The sequence below is a fragment of the Emys orbicularis genome, chromosome 25 (assembly GCF_028017835.1).
Source record: "Emys orbicularis isolate rEmyOrb1 chromosome 25, rEmyOrb1.hap1, whole genome shotgun sequence".
NCBI lineage: Eukaryota > Metazoa > Chordata > Testudines > Emydidae > Emys > Emys orbicularis.
In genome coordinates, this window is record NC_088707.1 from 14,556,621 (window position 1) to 14,582,249 (window position 25,629).

General features: G+C 47.9%; 1 protein-coding gene across 1 annotated transcript; it reads left to right on the forward strand.

The window, feature by feature from the left end:
* Nucleotides 1-3,337: 3,337 nt before the first annotated feature.
* Nucleotides 3,338-4,502, forward strand: HEXIM1 (HEXIM P-TEFb complex subunit 1). The gene has a single exon (XM_065422625.1). The coding sequence runs from the start codon at nt 3,338-3,340 to the stop codon at nt 4,358-4,360; it is 1,023 nt and encodes a 340-aa protein (XP_065278697.1). The 3' UTR covers nt 4,361-4,502.
* The last annotated feature ends 21,127 nt before the right edge of the window (nt 4,503-25,629 follow it).

A 25,629-nucleotide genomic window follows, 5' to 3' on the forward strand; every position in this document is an offset into this window, starting at 1 on the left:
GTGCAGCTTTAGGCTTGAGGCAGAGAGACATTTTACAAGCAGTGACCTTGTTACACCTTCTTTAAGCAATTTCTTTAAGGTGTTTTGCAAAAGGCTTGCTAAACTAGCCCAGTAAGTACACAAATAGCAGACAAATGGGGAGACAGAATTCTGCTCTGACCTCTGACACTGATTCACTGTATAACCTTGGGCAAATCGTGTAGCTTCTCTGTGCCTCGGTTTCCCCAATAGATAAAATGGGGGATAATAAGATTTACCTCCTTCATAGGGATGTTTTGAGGCTCAAAAATAACACAGGCAGCTGAAATTAGGTCCCAAAGTTTGATTTTTGTAGAAACAAGCCTTTATAAAACTGAAAAGTAAGAGAAATGAAAAGGAAATAATTTCTTTAAAGCTGTCCCACATACATAAATGTCTGCAGGACTTGAATGTAATGAAAAATAAAACAAACACCAAAAACAGTATAAAGAGTAAAAATTAAAAAAAAAATTACAATTTTTTTCAAATTCATTAATTGAACATGTAATTGATAGCATGGGTAAGAATTTTTTAAAATACCTATTGTTAATCTGAGAGTGGTCCTTTTGTTAATTAAGCTTTGTTAAAGTGCTTTGAAAGGTGTTATAATAAAAATATTTGCCTTTCTCGAGCACTTTCCATCCAAGAATCTCAAAGAGCTTTATGGAGCCTCCCAACTTACACTGTGTGGTAAGCAAATATTACAATCCCCATTTTACAGTGGGGAAACTGAGGTACAGATAGGGTAAGTTTACACAGTAAGAGCATGGCAGTCAAGATTAGACCCCAGAACTCCAAGTTCCATGGTCTGACCACTAGACCATGCTGCCTCCTTAACACAGCAAAAATGCCCTTCCATACACACTGAATGAAAGCATGACTCTTCCTCATGATTTCTTTAACAGAATTGCTGGCTTGTTAAAGGCAGGGGGATTTTTGTGTACTCTCAGCCTGGAATTATACCAGGAGTAACTCACTGGCCATCCAAGAAAGATGTAGAGATTTAGCCAGCTGCTCTGACTTCCAAAATTTGCAGGATGCAAAACAGACCCAAATGTAATACATGAAAGAGAGAGGGAAACACTTCCATTGCATTCATGCAGTTTGCAGAATAAAGTGACAAGCCCAGTCCCAATCCCCTTTCATTATCAGTGAAAGATCCCTGGTTCCTCTAATTCTCCTAATGGAAGGTCAGATTAAGCCTGGCATTTTAATTCTAGCGCTACACATGCTAGCGGCGTCCAATGGGCATGCAGGCCCAGATCCCTGATTGCAATGGAAGTTAGGAGCCTAAATACCTTTGAGGATCTGGGCCTTAGCCTCTGCAACATTCACAACTGCCCTGGAAACTTTCCAAGAGACCCCATATGATTTGCAGGACACCAAGCAGCAGCAGACCTGCCCCCCTTCCTCCCCTGTAGTACCGCTGCGTTTTGAGATGTTCCCTCTTTCTCAGTTCCCAGTACAGAATAAGACAGCACAGGATTGTGAGGTTCAGAGCTTGCATGGGATTTAGGAGACCCTTGATTCCACGTGCTTGTGACCAGGTCTGTGTAGGCCACGTTTGTCTTATCAGCCAGGCTTTGAGGCCATGTCAGGTGCATGGGTAGCCCACCAGTCAGCGTATATTAGGTGCTCCCCACCTGATCCACAAAAGATGTGTTTGTTAAAGCTGGCTCTGTGTTTAGCTCCAGAGGTCCGTTTCTATCCCTGCGGTGTGCTGAGATGGCACACACTCGGATCTTTCCTCCGTGACTCATTACAGAGCCCAGAGCCAGAGCTTCCAGTGGAGATGGGGGAAAGCAGGTTTGCTGTTCAGCCAGGGAAGGTGTGTGGGTAGGGAGTGGGGAACACAAGCTATCCTCCTGCAGTGCTGAAGCTTGTGACAGTGCTAGGGGCCGAGTTGGCACAGGCTAACCCCATGCAGTGTGCACGAGGCGTGGGATTTACACACATTAACCCCTAGCCCCATTTTACAGATGGGGAAACTGAGGCCCGGTGAGGGCAGGGATTGGCTAGGGCAGGCAAGTGAGCCAGGACTGGAACCCAGCAGTCCGGATTCAGAACCCAGCTCTGAACACTGGGACATGCCCCTCTCAGACAGAGCCCAGGAGTCCGGGCTTTTTTCCTAGCACAGCTCTGTGCCTGCTGCAGCTGCTTGGCTGGTCGTGGGGGCCGGGGAGACTGCAAAGAGAAGGAGACACTGTCCCTTTAAGATGGGACTTGTTTCTCTCGCTCTGGTTTGTTTACAACTTCCTCCGCTCCGATCAAGGTCTCATCACAGTCACTTTACATTTTACGCAGTTCCCAATCCCTGGTGTCCTTCCGCCTCCCACGCGTGTGTCGCTTTTAGGCCCCTCTCGTTTCCAGTCGGAGTTCACCCCCAACCCCCATTCCCACGCTGCGACTGAGGAGCAAAGTGGCCCATTCCGCAGTCTCATTGGCTCAACCCACGAAGCCATCCAGGACTATTTTGGATCGTACCATTCCTCTTCATGGGGAGGGAAGATAGGACATTCCGCGACACATACATTGAGAGAAAGGGGACCGTACGGCTACTGACTTTTGTCCTTAGAGAGCCCCTTGAAGGTCGCTTGGAGCCGTTCGAGTTTAAGACCCCTGAAAAAACAATGGTAGGGACCAAGTGCCACCCCTACTCTCTCATTGGTCTAGCCGCAGATGAAGGACCAATGGTTTTCCCGAAGAAGCCTTGGAGGCCAATGGATGGTACTGTGCGCCTAGCCACGCCCACTTCTCTAGCTGATTGGCCGCAGGAGAGGCCCCGCCGCGACTCTGGGAACCGTAGTCGCTCCAGCAGGCGCGGGCCAGGGAATCGATCGGGACGGGAAACCACAAATCCCAGCATACGCCGGGGCGCGGGGTGGGCAGCGCGCTTGCGCGGAGTGGGGCGGGGTCTGGTGCCTTTATATAAGGCGAGGCAGCGGACTGCGAGCTGCAGTTGGGAGCTAGGCGCGCAGGGTTCGGGAGGCGGAGCCCTGGGGAAAGGCGGGGCTGGGCGGCGGCGGCGGAGGCTGGACCTGAGATGAGTGTGCCAGGTCTCGGCGCAGCAGCCAGGCAGCGGCCCGCTCCGGGGCGGGACCAGAGGCGTTAACCCCTTCGTGGCCGCGGACACATTAACCCCTTGGGGCCTGGCGCGGACTGAATCCTTGGCTTGGAGGCTGGACTCCCCGCGCTGCCCGTTCCCGATGCGCCAGGCTCGGGCGCGCCGGGCGGAGAGCGCTCGCCCCTGAGCCGCTTGGGCAGGAGATCCGCCTGAGGCGCTAAGCCCCGGCCAGCGAGCAGCAGGAGCGGCCCGGCCATGGCTGACCCCCTCCTCGCCGAGCGCCCGCAGCCGCCGTCCGGCCAAACTTCGGCCGCGGAGCCCGCCCCGGCCAGCCGGGAGCCGGGCGAGAGGTGGCCAGCGAGAGGAGCCGAGCAGCAGGCTGGCAGCCCGCGGGCGGAGGAGAGCGCGTGTCGGGCTTCCCCGCCCGCCGGGGCATGCCAGGGCGAGGGCCGCCCGGAGGGAGGCGGCGAGGAGGCGGAGGGCGGAGAATGGGCAGCCGGGGAGGGGCAGCCTCCCGCGGATGGACAAAGAGCCGGGCCCCAGCCGGCCCCGCAGTGCCAGGGCTATGCCGGGCCGGGGGGCCACAGGTACCGGCCCTCTGTCGGGGGAGAGGAGGAATGGCGGCAGCGGCAGCTGGGCAAGAAGAAGCACCGGCGGCGCCCCTCCAAGAAGAAGCGGCACTGGAAGCCCTATTACAAGCTCACCTGGGAGGAGAAGAAGTTGTTTGATGAGAAGCAAAGCCAGCGGGCTTCCAGGCTCCGGGCAGAGATGTTCGCCAAGGGGCAGCCAGTGGCTCCTTACAACACCACCCAGTTCCTGATGGAGGATCATGATCAGGAGGAGCCGGATCTGAAGACTGGCCTTTACCCCAAGAAGGCTGCAGCCAAGTCAGATGATACCAGCGAGGAAGACTTCCTGGAGGAGGCAGCAGACGAGGACGGGGGCAGCGACGGGATGGGAGGCGACGGCAGTGAGTTTCTCCAGAGGGATTTCTCAGAGACTTACGAGAGATACCATGTGGAAAGCCTGCAGAACATGAGCAAGCAGGAGCTGATCAAGGAGTACTTGGAGCTGGAAAAATGCCTTTCCAGGATGGAAGATGAGAACAACAGGCTGAGGATGGAAAGCAAAAACTATGGGGGGGACTCTGCAGAGGATCCTAGGGTAAGAGAACTAGAGCTGGAACTGGACAGGTTGAGAGCTGAGAACCTGAAGCTGTTGAAAGAGAATGAACTTCACAGACAACAGGAGAAATCTCTTTCCAAGTTTGGAGAGTGAAACTTTAGGGGGTGGGTGGGGGTGGGACTTTTTACATTGATGGAATGTAACATTATATACATGTGTATATAAAAGACAGTGGATCCTTTTTATGATACATAATCAGAATAAACCACAGCCTTGTATTGTTTTTGAAGCTATAGCTATAGTGTAGTGTGTGTTCTGTTAACTATGTGCAACTGAGAATTCCCCCCTTTAAGATAAATGTGACTTAAGGGGAGGGGTGTGTCTGTTTGATGTGCAAGTAAATTTGACTCAACTTATGATGCATTTTATGTTTAAACCAAAAGGGAAAAAATCCAGGGGGAGGGGAAAAAACCCTAGGGAATTGTAAATCGGCCAAATTCTGAAAACAATAAAATTCATTATAGAGTTCTAATAAATTTAATTACTTGTAAATGTAACAGTTTCAGTGTGATTTCTAGAAGAATATTCAAAATAGCATTCTCCTAGGTGGGAATATGTTTTGAATAATTATTCAAGTGATTTGTATTTTTAAATGGCTTATATTGCCTAATATAAAATCAACAGAACTAAGGCTTAGACTTAATTCTTTTGCATCTCTGCTCCCTGCAGCCCCCAGCACTTCCTATTTCCAATTCTAAACCACTAACGCTCTAATGTAAGTGGCTTCATATAAACCCATTTTGTGTTCTGGTGGCTTAGCAAATATTTTTGCTGTAACAAAAGTAAATGCAGCTGGGTTGGTGGGCAAGTGGTCAGTTCTATACTTTGCTTCTACTTTATCATGTTTTTGTAGTAGTCATTCACTTATTCTAACAAAAAATTACACTAATGTTGGCCTGCCTTAAGTTTCAAGGATAGTTCTGAATTTCTAATCTCATCTTTCATCTGTCTAGAGCTGCTAAGAACCTAAATAAGCACTGCCTACAACATTTGTGTTTAAAGTATATTAAAAAAATCAAGGTGCCTATAAACTGCAGAACAGGATCCTTTAATAAATGCTTAGTAAAATTGTGCAATAACCTTTAGGAGTTTTAATGTACAGAAATGTGACCCACAAGTGATGGGGATAAGGTAGGTCAGTGAAAAATTGTATTATCTTAACCTATTTTTCTAACCTCTGAATGAGAATAAAAGCAAGATACAGGGGAGAAAAAAAGAGATCTGTATTCTCTCCAAACCACTCTGTATAGTGGAGTGTGGTGTCAATTTTCCCTTGTGCTGAAAATTTTGCACTTTTATGTAATTGCAGAGGGTCAGACTCAGGACATTATCTCAGTGCATAGACCAGTGAGATCTCCTTCACCCTAAAAGACAACCTGGTGTGGATAGTAGTAAAGCCATAACTAGTAGCCATTTAAACACATGCAATTTTCAATTCATCAACCTAATACTGAGTGTGACTATTTCTACCAATTTTGATACTAGCCTGTATGTACAGTTTACCCAACCCTATCTAGTCAGTGTCTGAGCAGCAACTGGGCTTAAACTACATTATGCAAGTGGAGCAAATTAGATTCACCAGCTAAAGGCAATTACAGCTGGGATGGGCAGCACAAGTAATCCACATTTCAAATAGAAATTGTACAAATTAGTCCAGCCGGCCATGCAATGACCTAGGGACTCCAATATTAAGGATCAAGATGGATTTTAACTACATGTTCCTGGCAGAAATTCTGCTTTAAGGCATGTATTGCTATCAATTCTTCTATTTGGAAAGAAAAACAGAAAATTATTAAAGATCTATTTGTGATAAATAGGTTTGTCTTAATTTTCTTTCCTTCTGCTATGACACTAGTCAGCAGAGTAGGGCTGGTGCACTATAGCTTTAGTTGTAGAGAAGGAAGGCTGGTGTGAAGGAAGCACCACAGACCATGATATCAGCCTTCTGAAGAGGAAGACTGGATGGCAGAAATCAACAGCAAGGAATAAGTTAATTCCAAGTACAAATGAAATTCTCTCCAAGGAATATAAATACTATGGTTTTAAACTTCTACTATTCTTTTGAGTACTTTGTATGTTTATTTCCACAAATCATATTTTTCTTTTGAATTACAAAACATGCAAGATTGTGTTGTGTAACATTTTCTAGGATGGAGGATGAGGTACAGAAAAGGGCAACAATAATGATTAGGTGTGTGGAACAGCTGCCATATGAGGCTAGATTAGTAAAATGGGATTTTTCAGCTTGGAAAAGAGATGATGGGAGGGGGGGGGGGGAAGAGAGAATATGATAGCAGTCTATAAAATCATGACTGGTGTGGAGAAGGTAAATAAGGAAGTGGTGTTTACTGGAAACAAAAACTACGGGTCACTAAACAAAATGAATAGGCACCAGGTTTAAAACAAACAAAAGGTATTTTTTCACATGCTGCACAGTCAACCTGTGGAACTCCTTGCCAGAGGATGTTGTGAAGGCCAAGACTATAATAGGGTTCAAAAAAGAACTGGATAGATTCATCAATGGCTATTAGCGAGGATGAACAGGGATGGTGGCCTTAGCGCAGGGTGGGCAAACTACAGCCCACGGGCCAGATCCAGCCTGTGGGATTACCACCCCTGTGACGCTGCAGGCCCTGTGCTGCTCCCAGAAGCAGTCAGCACCATGTCCCTGGAGGAAGGGGGGCAGAGGGCTCCATGCACTGCTCTCACCTGCAGGCACCCCCACACACACACAGCTCGTATTGGCCAGGAATGGGGAACTGTAGCCAATGGGAGCTTCAGGGGAGGTACCTGCAGGTGAGGGCAGCACAAGGTGCCCTCTGTCTCCCCTCCCCCAGTGGCCACAGAGACATGGTGCCGGCCCCTTCCAGGAGTGGGGCAGGCAGGGAGCCTGTCTTAGCCCCACTGCATGTCGCTGCCACCCCAGAGCGGCTCCAGGTAAGCAGCACCAGGTCAGAGCCTGCACCCCAACCCCCTGCCACACCCCTCCTGCACCCCAACCCCCTGCCCTGAGACCCATGCCTGCACCCCAACCCCTGCCCTGAGTCCTCTGCTGCACCCCAACCCCCTTCCTTGAGCCCCTTCATACACTCCACATCCCTCCTCTGCCCCAACCCCTTGCCCTGAGCCCCTTCCTGCACACTGCACCCCAGCCCTACATTCATGGCCCTGCATGGAATTTCCCCACCCACATGTGGCCCTTGGGCCAAAAAGTTTGCCCACCCCTGCCTTAGCCTCTGGTTGCTAGAAGCTGGGAATGGGCAACAAGGGATGGATCACTCTGTGATTAGCTGTTCTGTTCATTCCCTCTGGGGCACCTGGTATTGGTCACTGTCAGATGACGGTACTGGGCTAGATCTACTTTTGGTCTGACCCAGTCTGATTGTTGTTATAAGAAGGAAAATAGCAGATGTGCATTATTGCACAGTAACCTCAACATTTAATATTGGTGCTTCAACTTATAGCAGGGGTCAGCAACCTTTCAGAAATGGGGTGCCGAGTCTTCATTTATTCACTCTTAATTTAAGGTTTCGCATGCCAGTCATACATTTTAATGTTTTTAGAAGGTCTCTTTCTATAAGTCATTAATATACAACTAAACTATTGTTGTATGTAAAGTAAATAAGGTTTTAAAAAAGTTTAAGAAGCTTCATTTAAAATTAAATTAAAATGCAGAGGCCCCCGGACTGGTAGCCAGGACCCAGGCAGCGTGAGTGCCACTGCAAATCAGCTTGCGTGCCACCTTTGGCACACGTGCCATAGGTTGCCTACCCCTGACTTATAGTAATATACCACCATGAAGCTTAGTTTCTAATATTAACATGAAAATTTTAATTACATATGAAGAAATGTTTAGTCAAATGTCACAGCAGTGGCTATCCCAAATACAAAATGACTTCTCGAGTCTACACTAGAGTACAACCCACGTTCACTGGCAAACATATTTCTACAAGCTAGTTCAAACACTCAACAAATGTCTCTTCCAGGACATTTACAAAGGTGTTAGCAAATTGATGGGGGTTCTTCCAGCATGGAGGGCCAATTCTCCAAATCAATGCTTTGATTTAATCAGTGGTTTCCACATGGGATTGAGCTTTTGGACCTCTGGGGAATGCTTTAGTGAAAAGGGGAGTCCTGTAGTAGGTGAGAGTAGGGTTATTTCTAATCTCTTTTTAAGAGGGATTTCCAGTGAGAAGGGTCTTCCTTCAGCTCTCTTGTGTTTATACCTGTTAACCTGCAGCACATCAAGCAATCCTAGGTGATGCAACACATTGCAGAGACAGAGGCTGTCCCCACAACAGGGTTGGCAGGTTAGAGAGAGGTAGGCTTAGACTCATAGACTTTAAGGTCAGAAGGGACCATTATGATCATCTAGTCTGACCTCCCGCATGATGCAGGCCACAAAAGCTGACCCACCCACTCCTGGAATAATTCTCTCCCTTGACTCAGCTGTTGAAGTCCCCAAATCGTGATTTAAAGACTTCAAGTCGCAGAGAATCCTCCAGCAAGCGATCCCTGCCCCATGCTGCGGAGGAAGGCAAAAAACCTCCAGGGCCTCTGCCAATCTACCCTGGAGGAAAATTCCTTCACGACCCCAAATATGGCGATCAGCAGAACCCTGAGCATGCGGGCAAGATTCTCCAGCCAGACCCGCATTGACCATTGATACTAATTACCAGGGATGGCACGTTATTGACCTATTGACTAAAATCACGTTATCCCATCAAACCATCCCCTCCATAAACTTATCAAGCTTAATGTTAAAGCCAGAGAGGTCTTTCGCCCCCACTGTTTCCCTCGGAAGGCTGTTCCAGAACTTCACCCCTCTGACGGTTAGAAACCGTCATCTAATTACAAGCCTAAACTTCCCGACGCCCAGTTTATATCCATTTGTTCTCGTGTCCACATTAGTACTGAGCTGAAATAATTCCTCTCCCTCCCTGGTATTTATCCCTCTGATATATTTAAAGAGAGCAATCATATCCCCCCTCAGCCTTCTTTTGGTTAGGGTAAACAAACCGAGCTCCTCGAGTCTCCTTTCATACGACAGGTTTTCCATTCCTCGGATCATCCTAGTGGCCCTTCTCTGTACCCGTTCCAGTTTGAGTTCATCCTTTTTAAACATGGGAGACCAGAACTGCACACAGTACTCCAAATGAGGTCTCACCAGTGCCTTGTATAACGGAAGCAGCACCTCCTTATCCCTACTAGATATACCTCGCCTAATGCATCCCAAGACTGCATTAGCTTTTTTCACGGCCACGTCACATTGCCGACTCATAGTCATCCTGCGATCAACCAGGACTCCAAGGTCCTTCTCCTCCTCCGTTACTTCCAACCGATGCGTCCCCAGCTTATAACTAAAATTCTTGTTAGTCATCCCTAAATGCATCACCTTACACTTCTCACTATTAAATTTCATCCTATTACTATTACTCCAGTTTACAAGGTCATCCAAGTCTCCCTGCAGGATATCCCGATCCTTCTCCGAATTGGCAATACCTCCCAACTTTGTGTCATCCGCAAACTTTATCAGCCCACTTCTACTCCTCCTCTCCCCCCCACGGTTGGCCTCTCACATTAAAGGGCTTTGGCAATCAGTAAAAGATCTGGTAACAGACAGGCAGATAGTCTAAGTTGCAGAACACCAGTGTAATACATGCTCTTTGGCTCATCTGCTAGAGCCAGGCCTCTACATTATGCATCTGCTGCATCTGTGAACTTTTTGTCCAGATCCAGCTAGAGTGAAGAGTAGTCCAGACTGGCAGTGCTAAGCACATGCCCCACTGTGGCCAGATCATCTGAGGGGAACAGGTGCAATCTTCTTGGTAGCCAAAGATGAAAGTAAGTGCTTTGAGGGTTGCAGCTACATCATAGGGGGGGAAGGATAGCTCAGTGGTGAGAGCATTGGCCTGCTAAACCAGGGTTGTGAGTTCAATCCTTGAGGGGGCCATTTAGGAATCTGGGGCAAAAATCTGTCTGGGGATTGGTCCTGCTTTGAGCAGGGGGTTGGACTAGATGACCTCCTGAGGTCCCTTCCAACAATTCTGTGTGTAGACAAGACTAAACATTTTGTTTTCAATTCTGAGCCTCTCCATTGCACCATATATGAAAAATTGATCCACACAGAGATGAGCGGCTTACAGGGCATACTGCCATCCTAGTAAAATATATATTGCCTAAAACTCCAGTGTTCTCAGTGATCTAATAATTCTCCCATTTTGTGCTTCAGGAATACCTTTTAGTTTTCATTCTTAGCACTATTAGGGGTATATGAGTGTTGAGCATTTCAACACATTTGATACACTGGTCATTGATAAGGAAGCAGTCTTCAGATGACAGCATTACAGTTTCCTCCCTATTCAGATGTTATTTTTAACCAGTGGTGGTGGTTCTCACTTTTTCCTGAAGGGAATGATTACACTATTCCAAGGAATGTGTTCCAGAAAGACCTGCAAAGAATGCTCTCTGCCACCACTCTTATTTAGACCTATTAATCCATGAGGATAACTCCTGCAGTTCCAGACCACAGGAATGGTTGTTACTCTGACACTTGCTAAATATAAAGAAAAATGTTATGCAAGTAATTATGGATCTGCTCAATCTCAGAATTAAACCCTTTTCTATCAGGTAGTAAGATGGAGTGTATAGTTACTCTTTTACAGCATTCATTACAACTAGCAAAATTAATCCGCATCCTGCAGATGCATTGCTCTCCACCCACATTAAAAGGGAGACCAGTTGTAACAGGATTTGATAGTATCTCTGTTTTTATAATTTTGCATTTCTGGGATCAGCTGTTTCTTCAACTTTTGCCTAAAATAAGGGAAAGTATTCCAACAGTTCTATTTTTAGCAAGTGGAAAAACCTCACAATGAAATAAGTTTAAACATTCTCAGTCCAGAGATCCATTTTTTTTTACAAATCATGTACAAATCCAATTCTCGGGCTCTTGTAATTGGCTGCTATAAAGTTGAAGTATATTTTGATCATCCTACCTGTTTGTTCTGGCAGGAGCAAACAGAATTGCTGCAAGAGTGTTCCTTTCCAGCAGACCCCAGAGTCATGATGAGGGAGAACTTTGACATGCGGAGTCTCATAAGGCTGAATCCTCAGCACTGTTGTTTAACAACCAGTAGGTAATATTTAGATGACACTGGCTGCAATGCCAGCGATATACAGATTTATTTTCTAGTCCAGTCTCCTTGATCTTAGTGAATTGAAGAAATTGGAGCCGGCATAAAGGATACGTGGTGCAAACAACTTATTGATTCTAGTTAGAGGGAAACACTTCAAAGAACTGGCAAGCACCACTGCCTTACCCTTTGAGGGCATATCTGCCCTCTTCAAGTTAAGACCATGCTGCCTTAGGGTCAAACCAGACTTATTAGTGCCTTTGATATAGATTCATAGAATATATTCATAGAATATCAGGGTTGGAAGGGACCCAGGAGGTCATCTAGTCCAACCCCCCCTCCACTCAAAGCAGGACCAATCCCCAGACCCCTAAATGGCCCCCTCAAGGATTGAACTCACTACATAAGAACATAAGAAAGGCCGTACTGGGTCAGACCAAAGGTCCATCTAGCCCAGTATCTGTCTACCGACAGTGGCCAATGCCAGGTGCCCCAGAGGGAGTGAACCTAACAGGCAATGATCAAGTGATCTCTTTCCTGCCATCCATCTCCATCCTCTGACGAACAGAGGCTAGGGACACCATTCTTACCCATCCTGGCTAATAGCCATTTATGGACTTAGCCACCATGAATTTATCCAGTCCCCTTTTAAACATTGTTATAGTCCTAGCCTTCACAACCTCCTCAGGTAAGGAGTTCCACAAGTTGACTGTGCGCTGCGTGAAGAAGAACTTCCTTTTATTTGTTTTAAACCTGCTGCCTATTAATTTCATTTGGTGACCCCTAGTTCTTGTATTATGGGAATAAGTAAATAACTTTTCTTATTACCCACTAGCCGGGGTTTAGCAGGCCAATGCTCAAACCACAGAGCTATCCCTCCCCCAAATAGTAACAAAGACTCTGAGTGCCCTGACAATTAAATGTTGCAACTTAGTAATACCCCAGCAGCATTTAAAAAAAACAAACACACAGACGGGGACAAGTAACTAAGTAAGCTGGTCATCTACAAAAAAGCTCCCTTCCAGCTCCCGTCACTCTGGGAACATACCCTGAGTCCTCTCCAAAAAGCCCCATCAAACAGATGGCTTTAGCAGTGTGGCGAGGTCACCAAATTTGGGCTATTTTGGACTGAGGGGAGCAAGTTCTAGGGCCCTGATTGCAAACCCTGTGTGGATTAGTTTAAACTAATCAATGTGAGTGTTGACACTCAAAAGTTCCACTAGTTTAAATCAATTAAAAAAAATCATACCTTTAGTTAAGCAACTTTTGATATGTAAATCAGGCCTCAGTTTGGTTTTTAAATGGTTTTAAAACCATCATTAGCATAAACCTGCAGCTAAATGAAAATAGAGCTAAATGAAGTATAAATGGGTATAAAAAAAAAGTCATATGGGAAGATGGTTATACACCTGAGCAGTTAGAAAAGGGGGTAAGCAGTGATTAATAAAAGCCAAACTTTTATATAAACTGGTGAAACAGCATGGAAGCAAAATAATCTTTGACTCCAGAGTAATGCAAGCAAGGAATTTTCTGCAGAAAAAATTGTCTCTGCTCAGTTTGATCTTCCCAGTATAAAAGATCCTTCATTACTCCTGTTGCACATTTTGTAAAACAGTTTTCAGTAAAATGGCAGCACTCAATCTCAGGGTTTTACAACCTACGAACTACACCTCTTGATACTGTTGGGCAGGTCGGCATTACACTCATTGCACAGGTAGAAGAAACTGTGGCTAAGGCCCAGATCCACAGAGGGGGAAGTTAGGAACCTAAAAACCTTTGTGAAGCTGGGCCTAAGTAACTTGTCCAAAGTTGCACAGTGAGTCTGTGAAAAAGTCAAGAATACAACCCAGATTTCCTAGTCCCCAGTCATATGCTTTAAGCAGTATACGTATATGTTAAATACATCAAAATACATTAAAAGGTGAACCATACCCCTCATGTACCATAGCATCGAGACATTACCCACAAACTGTCACAATTCCCACTGCTCATCAGGATGCTGGACCTGTTTGTGCCATCTCAAGAACTGCTTTCCATGCCACCTATATCATCTTGAGGTTTGCACATGAAGAACACGCTACTCACTTTTCTGTTTCTACAGCTCCTTTCCAACAGCTAAAGTAATGAAACTAATCACTCAAAGACAAGGTTTGTTCCAGTTCATTTATCAGGGTATTTCAACAACTAGTTGAAAAGTTACCAGTCTAGCCCTAGCCAGGCAGGCACTTTTTAAAAAGTCTCTACAAATGGCACACTGACAGTTGTTGCCTCACTTCACAATAGCAGCAGAGAGGAGGCCACATTAAATGTGATCCATTGGGTTCAGCAAGTGAAAATTCCCTGGGGGAATTTTGGGTGTGGTATGGTTTAAATGCATAAAATAAAGGATTATATTCAGGGATTATTTTCCAGTACACTGCCTAGAAAATTACACTGTATATAATAAGTACAGTAGAAGCATGGAAAATAGACATTTTCTAGGAAAATGCAAGTTATTGTACCAAATGTTCACTCAAAATAAAATTAGATCTTCCTCTCAGTTATGTCTACATTTGGTTTCTGATACAAGACTAACTTTGTATTAATTGTCTGATCTCAGAGTCAGATAAGTATTTAGAAATTAACAGAAAGGCTTTAGAAAAATTAAGTAAATTTTCAAAAATTATTAGTTTTCCCCAGAAACTATTTACTCTAATTTTTATACAGTATTAAAAATAAGCATGCACCAGGGATTGTGTTTTGAGAACTCTATCATCAGGTATTTGAGTAACTGTATGGATATTGTATTTGTGTACCAACACTAGTTCAAATTCTGCTACTTACACTGGTGCCCATCTGGAGTAACTCCCTTGCAGTCAATGAAGTTACTTCAGATTTACACTGGGGTAAAAGACCTGAATTTGGCATTTGATTACAAAAACAATATAACCCACACATTAAAATAATGGTTGTATTCACACTGGATTTTTTTTTATCACCTCTATTTTTACACATGGGGAGACTGAAGCCCAGAAGTCCCAGGATTGCAAAAGATTAAAATACAAGTGAATGGTAAAGCACAGTTCTCACATCGCCTGACTCCCAAGCCCGTATCCACCCAAAAGAATCAGATTTCTCTTTAGTTTAAAAGCTACTGTGGAGTATTAGCAAATCAGCCATTACTTTTGAACACAAGTGTAACAAAGAGAGCTGTATTGTACTTTGGAGGCTAAGTACTTTTCGGCTAAGTGATTATGCAGCAAAAGAACTGCATTAGTTACTTCCTCTGCAAACATGTAGACATAACTGAGAGGAAGATCTAATTTTATTTTGAGTGAACATTTGGTACAATAACTTGCATTTTCCTAGATCTCCCTTAGTGTCCTTAGCCCAGGAGATAAGAAATGCCCAATGGTCGAATTACTTACTGGATTGTAAGGGCATTTCACCCCCCCGTGATTAGCTAGGTTAGGGCCTTCTGGAGGAATACGAAGCACTGTGGCACTGCTCACGATTCGTGCCCCCCCTCGGCGCTCTCTCTAGGCATACCCAGCTGTGCACTCTCCCGAAGGAGGGGCGATCCGTTACAAGCACCACAGGGGGCTGGTTTCAGCCTAGTGGAGAAAGCGGGGGGCGGGACACGGTTGCTACAAGCCGAGACGGGCTTTCGCTGGAGACCCTTGGGGGGGGGGTGTCTCTCTTTAGGCTCAGGGTCACTCGGGGTCGTTGCACGAGCTGCCCCCTCGGAGGCCGGGCACGCGAGGCTGTAAGTGCGGGGCAAGGCGCGTCCCCTTCCCCGGCCGACCGGCCAGGAGCCCGGCCCCCTCCCAAGGCCAGGCCGCCGGGCGGGCCCGCCGGGGGGCTCGACCTCTGGGCTCACCTCCCCGTTTGGCTGCGAGGCGCAGGACGAGCCCCGGGGCTCCCGCTGTGGGGAGGGAGGCGCCGGGGGGGACCAGGGCGAGGGCCCGTGAGGGGAACAGCCGCTCACCGCGGCGCGCCCCGCCGGCTCCAGGGCGGGCTGCAGCCCAGGGCCGGCCCAGGCCGCCACACAAAATGGCCGCCACCTTGCTCGCCCAGCGGCTATGGTAGTCCAAGCCGCAGCTCGGAGTCGGAGCTGTCTGCTCGCCCAATCAGCTATCGCCTTCGGGATGATTGGCAGCAGACCCTCAGACCAATGGAAAAAGCGTTCACTGGGGAACGTGCGGCAGGCAAATAGCGCTGCCGCAGGGGCTTGTGGGACTTGTGGTCCACTATGAGCGAACGCGCCCGCAAAGTTGAATAGGATGTAGGGACAGGAAGAGACTATAAATCCCGTGAGGCACCGTTCCGGACAGCTGTCGCTTCTTTCTCCTAGCGGATGAGCTGCGGTTTCTCCCACCCCATTGGGGGCGGGGACAAGGAGAGGGTGGCTGTGGGGCTGCACCTGCGGAGCTGGGCTGCTGCAGCAGCACCTGGCTGGGGGCAGCAGATAGGTTAGTGATGGTTATAAGCGGACATAGCCATCAGCTGTTCGTCCCTCCTCACAGCTGTGGGAAATCTCAGCACAAGGCATATGCGGCTCCTTAACCCAATCCACCCACACCCCTGTGCTAACCTTCCTATCGCAGTTTGCAGGCATTCCCCATACATAAGTGCACACACCCTGCCATCTCCTCGAGTGTCCTCATTTAATCTAAATATACCTGCACAATGCAAGACTTAACCTCTTGCAATTTGCAGGCATTGCTACTAAGTATCCCCCAGACGATTCCTCCAATGTCAGCCTTTAATCCTGCACAATGCATGGGTTTTCCATTTGCAATCTGCAGCCTCTCACTCCCCAGATGTAATTTGATGTAAACATCTCTGAAAAAAATGCAGCAGTGTTCCCTGGCAATTTGCAGTCTCCTTCCTGCAAAATAAATTGCTCAAACCTTTTTGCCCAGATATAATTGATTAAAATATACCAGAAAAATGCTTGAGTTTTCTTGTTGCCATTTCAAAGCAGTTTGTTCAAAATAATCCCCAAATCTTTTTCAAAAATATATTTCCATCAAACAGTTACAGATCCACAAAGCAAGTTTTCCTGTTCAGTTTGCAGCCTGCCCCCACTGGGAATGTAATTGTTTGAAGGAAATACATATGCAGAAATGCACCAAGCATAATGGTTTTAATTAGCCGCATCTGCAAAATGCATGACTTTTTCTAATGCTTGTATGGCTTGCAAGTGCCTGTAGCCATTTTTCCTCCTCAAAAGCAAAGAGGTGGTGAGAATGTTGCCTCAGTTTGCACAGCCAAAACTGTGAAGGCTCTGTCCAGACAGTAGTAGTAGAGACTGAGGAGTGACTTAAAAAAAACAAAAACATGATCTTACACATTTTGGGAAACAGCACAGAATGGGGGCTGCTGTCTTGTAGACCTGCGGCAGACTCTCGAGCTCACTTGGGAGGGAGCCATTTCATTTTGGATGCAGTTTTTCTTGGGAGGAAGGGATGTGTCTAATGAGACATTTAAAATTTCGCTTTGTGTTTTTCCCAAACTTGTGTGGAACGTCACGGCTTGATGATCCCTGTTTTCCTTGCCCACATAGTAGGACCTGCAGCATGAAGCTTAGCTGGAGCTTAGGCCCTCCCTTTTGTTGCAAACTGCAGGCACTTAACTCTTTGATGTCTTTCCCTTATTTAAAGTTGTTACTAGCAAACATAAAAGTTCCCAAATGTAGGTGTGCCTTAGAGAAAGAAAAATGTCTCCCTCTCCTAGCGGAAATGGACAGGTACTAATGGTGCTCTTTTTCTGCTCATTTGTTAAATACTGACAGTGTGCTTGGTGCTGTACAGACGTTAAAAAGGAAGGCATGATTTTTGCTTCAAAGAGTTTATAGGCTAAGCCCCAATCCTGCAGACTGCTGCCTTTGTGGACACAGAGGTCTGCCTTTATGGAGCAGTCTGCAGGATTGGTCCCTTTATAGACAGCACAAGAATGCACTGTGACGGTCAAATAAACTAGGAGGCTCGGGGGCAGTGATTTAATTTCACAAATTTTCCTAGTGTTTCTCCTGTTGTTACCAGATGCATTGTTGCCTGCCTTGATAATCCATCTGCTAAGCAGCCTTGGTGGCTGATCCATGGTTATCATAAACTGCCTCAGATGTGATGCCATTATTGTCAGACTTTCTGGAAGTTTTAATTCTGGTGAACAATGTGACAGAGTAATGTCAATATACTTTGGGGGCGGGGACGCTTTTACCCTGCTGCAGCTTTGTGTGTTGGTCACAGATTTTGTGTTAAACATGCTCTGTTGTGGTAAACAGTGCAAACTGATTTTATTTCTTAGCTTTTTGTCCTATAGTTTGCTAAAGCATTTTTAAAAAACAACACAGAAATAGAAGATTGGCCAGAGAAAATACATTGGGAAAACCAGTCCTTCACTGGCTGGCAGAAGCCAGATTTTCAAAGGTATTTGGGTGCCTAAAGATGCAAAGTGCATCATGCTAAGAATCTTTTTAAGATTCCAGTTTTAAAGCAAACAACCTCAGTTTTGAAATTCAAAACTTCATTCCGCTGAAGGTCAGTTTTCACATTGAAACATTCAACATTTTGAAATTTCAAGTGTTCTGGAAAAAAAAACCCCAATAACTAATAATACACCCCAACCATTTTGTAAAAATGTGTGTAAGGTAAAATTTGGGGAGTGGAAATGGCCCAGAATGAAATGGGCAATTTTTTTTTTTTTTTTTTGCAAATCATTGTCGTCTACCCTTCCCTCATATATCTATATATTGCATAGCTTAAATCAATGGGGGTGGGAAGGATAGCTCAGTGGTTTGAGCTATTGGCCTCCTAAACCTAGGGTTGTGAGCTCAATCCTTGAGGAGAGGGCCATTATAGGGACCTGGGGCAAAAATCTGTCTGGGGATTAGTCCCACTTTGAGCAGAGGGTTGGAGTAGGTGACCTTCCGAGGTCCTTTCCAATGCTGATATTCTATGGTTTCTAAACAGTTTCACTTCCTGGTTCTCATGCACAAGCATTTGCTGTAATGTTTCAGCTACCAGTACTGCAGGGGAATGGTGTAAGTCTTTTGTTTTTAACTATCTCCTTTTGAATTATAAAAACAGCCCCAAACACCATGGAAATATTGCTTTTCACTTTAGGTTTTGTAAGTGATTACAAAATCTCAGTTCAGGGCTGTACTTGTCCAAACTGTGTCCCCTTAAGATCAGGGAGAAATAGTTGCATTTGGGTGAGTATTGTGTGCCTATGATCTTCATTAGCAGCAGCGTTGGTAGCGACACCTATAGTAAAGGTTGCCTGACACTTTCCATTATAAGACCCTGTTTTCAGTGGCTGATAACTTTGCCAAACTTCAACCAATGTGGCAGAAATTTTCCATGTTGTGTCTCTGCCATGGGATAATTTTTGTATTTATTTGGGTTTTTTTGGGAGGGGCATTCATTAAAATGATTCAGCAGTTTCTGAGAATTAAGTTAGAAGCAAATCCTTTAATGCTCTTTCATTAAGAAGCTGTAGTGCCTCAGTGCTCTGGAGCAGGAACTTGACATTTCTCAGAGAGGTTGCCCTTGTGTCAGGGAGGTGCCTTTTACTGTCCCTATGATTATCCACCCAAATATGGTCAAATTATAAACCTCTGAAAAAAATGGCAGTTTGCACATGCTCAGTGGGGACTTGTTTTCCAAATAGTCCATCTGCAGTGAGCATGCTCCATCCCCTCACAGCTCAGTCTGAGTAGGCACCGTTCCCACAGAGCACCTGATGAGCACTGTGAGCAGGAGTCTGTCTTATGGCTGAAGGGTCTGAGCAGGACTTTCCATGCAATTGCACCTGTAGAGGGCTGGGGAGCCAGGCCCCCAGACAGGGAGCAGGGAGATTCTCTCTCCTGCCCTCTCAGTGCCCCCCTGCTCATGCCCAGGCAGTATGCAGGAGTAGGAAGAAACAGCCTGATTTGAATGCCGAGGGCTCGGGAGCTGTGGGAAGGGGAGTAGGAATAGAGGGATGAAGTCACCTCTCAATCTTTTTGAGAAGCTGAACAGATTGAGCTCTTTAAGTCTCCCACTGTAAGACAGCAGTCCCCAAACCTTTGAGGGTCACGCGCCCCCCTTACCTCTGTCTATGCTTCCCCGGGGCTGGGAGTGGAGATGCAGCCTGGGGGAGGGGGAAGGGAATGCAGACAGGGGTAAGGGGGCCGAGGCTGGAGCTGCAGCTGGGTGTAGGTCTGGCACCGAGCTGTGGCATGAGGCTGGGGATGGAGCCGGCAGTGAGCCGCGCCAAGGCCAGGGACGGAGCAGGGTCTGGGTGGTGCCCTGCTGTGCCCCCAGATGTTCCTCCACACCCTGAGGTGTGCCCCACAGTTTGGGGACCTCTTCTGTAAGGCATTTTCTTGGGCCCCTGAATCATTTTTGTGGCTCTTTTCTGCTCCCTCTCCAATTTTTCAGCATCCTTTTAAAATTGTGGAGGGAACTGCAACCACATTCCAGCACCAGTCTCCCCAGTGCTGTGTACAGAGGTAAAGTCACCTTTCTTGTCCTACTCTCTGCTCCCCTCTTTATACCATCAAGGTGTTAGTTTTACCTTAGAGAGCCCTAAATGTTTTGGGACCTGGGAGATGTTCTCTCCACATGATGCACTGCCACCGGTGGGAGCAGCCGAGGTGCCCAAGCTGGTGCTGCCTTAGGAGGAATGAAGGGGAGCTGCTGGCCGGGCATTTTCCAGGGGTTCTTTGCTTTTGGAACTTGCTCCCCCATTAGGTCCACCAGAGTCCCCCCCCCCTTCAGATTATGCTGCAAGATCCATCTTTTCCCCCTGTGTGTTCAGGCTGTCGAGGAGGGTGCGGGCCGCAATAATAGATTCATGAGCAGTCCTGGGCCTATGTTTATGTTATAATTGTTAATGTCTGGGCCAGCGGCGCAGAGCACTCGATGGTGTCTATAAGAGAAGAGGCCGTTACTTGCTCAGCTGGGATTTCCCTCACAGGCTGTTAATGGGGAGCAACGTACAGGATGTAGCAGATCACGCCGATGCTCCACATGTCCGTGGTGAATCCCACCGGCTCAAAGGCGATCACTTCCGGGGCCGTGAACTCCGGGGTGCCGTGCATCACCTTCACGAGGCTCTTTGGATCTGAAGGGGCAAGAGAGGAGCAGTCCAGCATCCCCATCCCTGCAGACCGTGCTTCCCCCAGCAACAGCAAGGGGGCAGCACAGCCTCCCCGTGTCCATGTCTCTGGCATCCCCTCTGTGACACACTGCAGCCGCCAGTACCTTTGTATTTGCAGGGGAGCAGCACCCAGAGTAACCAGGATCAGAGCCGTGCCGGGCGCTGCACAGCCGGTGAGAGACAGGCCCTGCCTACAGAGCTCACAGCCTAATCGATGGGACAGCTAGCCCCATTAGGCAGGTGGGGATCAAAGGCACTGAGAGGTTCAGTCACTTGCCCAAGTCACCCGTGGAGCCTGTGGCAGAGCCAGGAATTGCAGCCAGGTCTCCTGAGTCCCAGCCCAGTGCCTAGTCCACAAGGCCAACCTGCCTCTAGGAGGTACTGTTTTCAAACAGAAAGCAACACAAGCACATGCTTTTCCAAGACCAGATGAGAACGTGCCGGAGTTCGAAGGCCTGTCTGAACTGCTCCTGTCTCTGTTTCTAGGCAGCGCTGGCCCCTCGGGATGACTCCGGCTGTGTGATGTAACACTTTTATCAACCTCAGTTCACAGACTGCCAGGGCCGCGTTTTCGTAAGGGGCGTCGATGGCTGACTTGGTGCCAGTAGGGCTGGGGCTCACCTGGACTTGCCGCAGAATGAGAACCAAAGCGCTGGCGATTGCTAGGGTAGGAAGAAGCCCAGGAGAAGGCTCTCCAAGAAGGAGAAGCATTGGAAGGCACATATTGAGCTCAGCTGGAAGGATGAGAAGCAAAGCCAGCGGGCTTCTAGGGTCAGGGCAGAGATGTTTGCCAAGGGGCAGCCAGTGGCTCCTTACATCATCACTCAGTTCCTGATGGAGAATCATGACTAGGAGGAGCCGGATCTTCAGACTGGCCTTTACCCCAAGAGAACTGCAGTCAAGTCAGATGATACCAGCAAGGAAGACTTCCTGGAGGAGAAAGAGGGGTGGTATGAAGTGACGAGACCAAGGCGAGTTCCTCCAGAGATATACGAGAGAGACCACGTGGAGATAGGGTTTTCACCCAGACAGTCCAGGTTTCAGCTTGTGTGTCCGGGTGCCATTTGACTAGCCCTGACGGCCATGTTTTTTTATCTGTGGCAACCCTAAGCGGAAGGAAGGAGGCAGTGCAGCAGCAGCAGCCGCCACCTCCAGGGCCAGGCGGCTCATGGTGCCATGTGGCGTGTAGGGGCGGGGCTTTGGGGGAGAGGTGGAGTGGGGCAGGGCCTCAAGGGAAGAGGTGGAGCAGGGGTGGGGCCTTGGGGAAGGAGGCGGGGCAGGAGGCAGGACCTCGGGGGGCCCGTTAACAGCCATTAGAAAGCCGGCAACCGTAGGTGAAGAGCCTGAGCAAGGAGGCTGGTTGGGGAGTGCCCAGGGCTGGAGGGAGCCTCTCCAAGAAGGAGGAAGTGATCAAGAAGCTGCAGAGGGAGCAGAGCAGGGTGAAGGAGCTGGAGTTTGCCATCGAGCTCTCCGAGCTGAGACCCAGCGGCTGGTGAGATTCCTTAACTAGTGTGGACAGAATTTTATCACCCTGAGACTCTCGCCAGCCCAACACCGCACGGACTAACCCTTTGTGTAGGTGCCAGCAACACCGGGGGGAGTTCAGGCATGTGGCCTGGAGTCCCCAGACCCAGTTCAAGCATGGTTCAGCTTGGCAGCATACAATGGAGCCAAATCATGGCTTAGACAAATCCCCAGCAGCGTTTAGGCTTTTCTTGTGCTTGTTCCATGCCCTGCAAGACCAAAGCATGTTTGGGGTCTGCTGCACTGTAACCAGATCTTGCCTCCTGGTAGTTGGATAGTTTAAATGGGACTTTCCGTGTCACTTAGGGAAGCAGGCAGAGCCCTGCCGGCAATTACCCAGTCGTGTGTCTCCAGCACAGGTCCGAGCGCAGTGTGAGCCTGTCTTCCTTTCTTTCAAGGGCTTGTTTTCTGTTGCTTCCGGGATCTTCTTGACTGTGTTCTGATTTAGGGCCTGATCCTGAGCGGAGCTGTGCCCCCGCTGCTCCTATCAAACACAATGGGAGTGCAGGGTGCACAACACTTGTAAACATTGGGAATGACAGTCTTAAATCCTGATCGCCAAGACCCCTGTTCAGCAGGGTATTTAAGCGTGTGCCTAATTTGAGACTGTATTCCTGCTCACATGCCTTGCTGACTCAGGGCACGGATGTCTGGAAGCACAGGCAGAATTAAAATCCCGTGATCTCTTTAGACCAACTCCATTTACAAAAGCACATGTTTAAAACCTAAATGATTGCCATTGTGGCTGGGAAATTATTTTTAGCCCTTGTGTTTATAGCGATTGTTTTGGAGAGGACAAGCCACCCAAATAACCACAGAGACGCTCTCCCAGCTGTCGCACTCGGCTTTAATTATCCAGCCAAGTCTCGGTGATGTTGCTGGACAGTAATTAGAGTAGTCTCTGGAGTGCGGAGGCTGGTTTGGACCTGCTGTTCGTTACTATAAAGGCTGCGTATGTTGGTGTGTGTGCTGCACCAGCCCATGTGCTGAAGTGCTGAGTAATGGTTTGATTTGTCTCTCTGCCCTATTTTTAACCCCAAGATTAAGTTAAAGTTGTCTGTTGTCTTAAGTGTGTTAGTTTTTAAAATGTCATGGTTCAAAGATCCTAAAACTTGTGCGTGTCTGTTTTTTTAGAAGACTGAGATCAGGAAAAAATGGGAAAGTGACCGTAGAGCCATCATGGAACGGGCTGCTTCATATTATAGGAGGGAGAAGTAAACAGAGGGCTGGCTCCTGGGTAGGTGATGGGAGATAGAGCCTTTCATCTCTAAGTCACCACTTCAAATATAGTCCAGATCAGCAGTGACTGAAGTCACTGCACTGTCGCCTCTGTGAAATGATTGAAGGATTGGCTTAATCCAGCTGTTTATGGGGCTATGACAGAATCTGCCATCCCCATGTCTGGCAGGAATTGGTTACGTTATTGGCAGTGGCCACAGAGACCAAGGATTGAATGATCTGTGGAGGCTGCGCTCCCCTCTTTTGCCCCTAGACCTGACTGGAGCACATGGGGGGAGGGGGGTTACGGGATGTGTGGGACGCTTGCCCTGCCGTACGTAGAGAGTGTTGGTTTTCCAAGCTGGCAAAAAGCAGAGGAATTAAGAGGTAAAGTGTTCCCAGGGACGGCAAGGAGAGCCAGTGTAGTCAGCAGATCCAGCAAAGACTCGGACTCAGGAAGACACTTGAGCAAGTCCATGACTTCAAGCATAAGAGCAGCTCAATTACTGCACTGGAGCAGGGCCAAAGAGCGCATCTGCCTTTAATGGGACCCCTGCTGCAACTGAATTCAACGGCCTGTGTTTCTGCATTTCCCGCCTGTCACTCCTGGGTGGGATCCATTTCTCTCCCGCCCCTACTAAGCTTTCCCCAAAAGTACCAGAAGCAGCACATGCCTGTCCCGCTGCTGCCCAGGATCATGCTGCAGATTCAAACAGCCGCTTCGTTTTCCAGTGAATTCCATCCCCATTGGATTTGATCTTGGGGCACATGCTGAAAAGAGTCCCAACAGAGGCCTGAGAGGGCCACGGAGCTGCATGTCTGGTGCAAGGAAAACCATGGTAGGGAATGCAAGGCAAGGCTGGCTGAGACAAGCACTATCAACAGCATGTACATGGAACCGGTTTGGCAGTAGGCGTAACTGTGCTCATTCAGTCCTTGATGCTTTGACTGAGGCTACTACCAATCAGGCTCTTTAGTAGTGATGGGCAGATAAGAGGTCCTTGTAGGGCATGGGCAGAGCCCACTAATCCCAATTCCTACACTGCCTGCCAATGTACATAACTTCCAGTAACTAGGCTGGAATTGAACTGGCGACCTAGAGATTAAAAATGTGTCCCCCATTCCTAGTCCTCCTGAAACATCCATTGTCCTATATATTTCCCCCAAAGTAGCTTCTCTTGCTAACCCAGTCATGTGGTGGCTTAGCATCCCATGACATCTAGTCACTTTGGGTCTGTCTTCTGCAGTTAACCTGGATTCTTATTTGGGTGCTGCCCCTAACCCAGATCCCATCCACACACAAAACCTCTGACGTGAGTGTGGTGGTGCTTTACCCCCAGGTTAGCTGGCCCAGCTGGGTTCTGGGCTAATGCCCAGGTGTTGATAGTCATGAAGTGCCTTCCACAAAGTATCAATGACCCTAAGAGACCTGCCCCTAGAAGGTGTCTGAAAGCATCTAGAATCCATGCCAAATCCTGAATGGCGACTTGGTGTCCACTCCATTGTGTAAAGGAAATGACCAGGTTCAACGTGTGTGGGGAACCAGCTGCCAAAGGGAAAGAGCTGCCCTGAAAAAGTAGAGGACAAAGGTTGCTTTGAAGAAAGACCCCTTGGGCCTGATTCTTCTCTACACTGAGGCCCCTTTACGCTGCTCTGGCAGTATACAGGTATTCAAAGGGCCGGGCCGTGCTGAAAGCCCCCTTCATGCTAACTGTGTGGTGTGAGAATCCAGCCCTTTAAAGACCACTCTCCGTGAGCAGCTACCAGCTCCTGCTGTTCAGACCCAAGTCCGTCAGCAGACAAGGGCAGAGCAAGCCGAGATAACAAATGCATTTCCCCCTTTTAAATCAGCGGAAAGGTCTGCTGTGCGGCCAGAGCCTCCGGCACCTGGATAGAGGCAGAGTAAATTTCACATCTGATTGGCACCAGGTATAGGACCTGCTCCTCTGCCCGTGGAGTCTTCAGTGCGTCTGCCCTCGTGCACAATGAGTGTAAAGGATGGCCCTGGTTTAGACTCGCTTTGCCGTGGTACAAACGACAGCGTGAGGTTCAGGGCACTGGAGAACGAGGCCCATAACGTGAGGCCTGGGCACTACCGCTCCACCACCAGGCCTCCCTTGTTGGGCTAAGTTCTGCTCTCTTACCCCAGGGTCAAGCCAGACTTCCCACCCCTGAAGTTAGTGGCATTCTGCCCAGCCTGCGCTGCAGTGAGAGTGTCTTGTCTGTCTCGTCACCATGCGCAATGACACGCGCGGCTCCCCAGGAGTCACAAAGGGAGAGTTTGGGAGTCTGGTCTCTTTGACATAGTAGTTGACTTTTAAACACATTGAGGTTATTCAGCAATGGGATCGGCAC

Coding starts and splice junctions, on each gene's coding strand:
- HEXIM1 (XM_065422625.1), top strand. CDS start 3,338: ATGGCTGACCCCCTCCTCGCCGAGCGCCCGCAGCCGCCGTCCGGCCAA.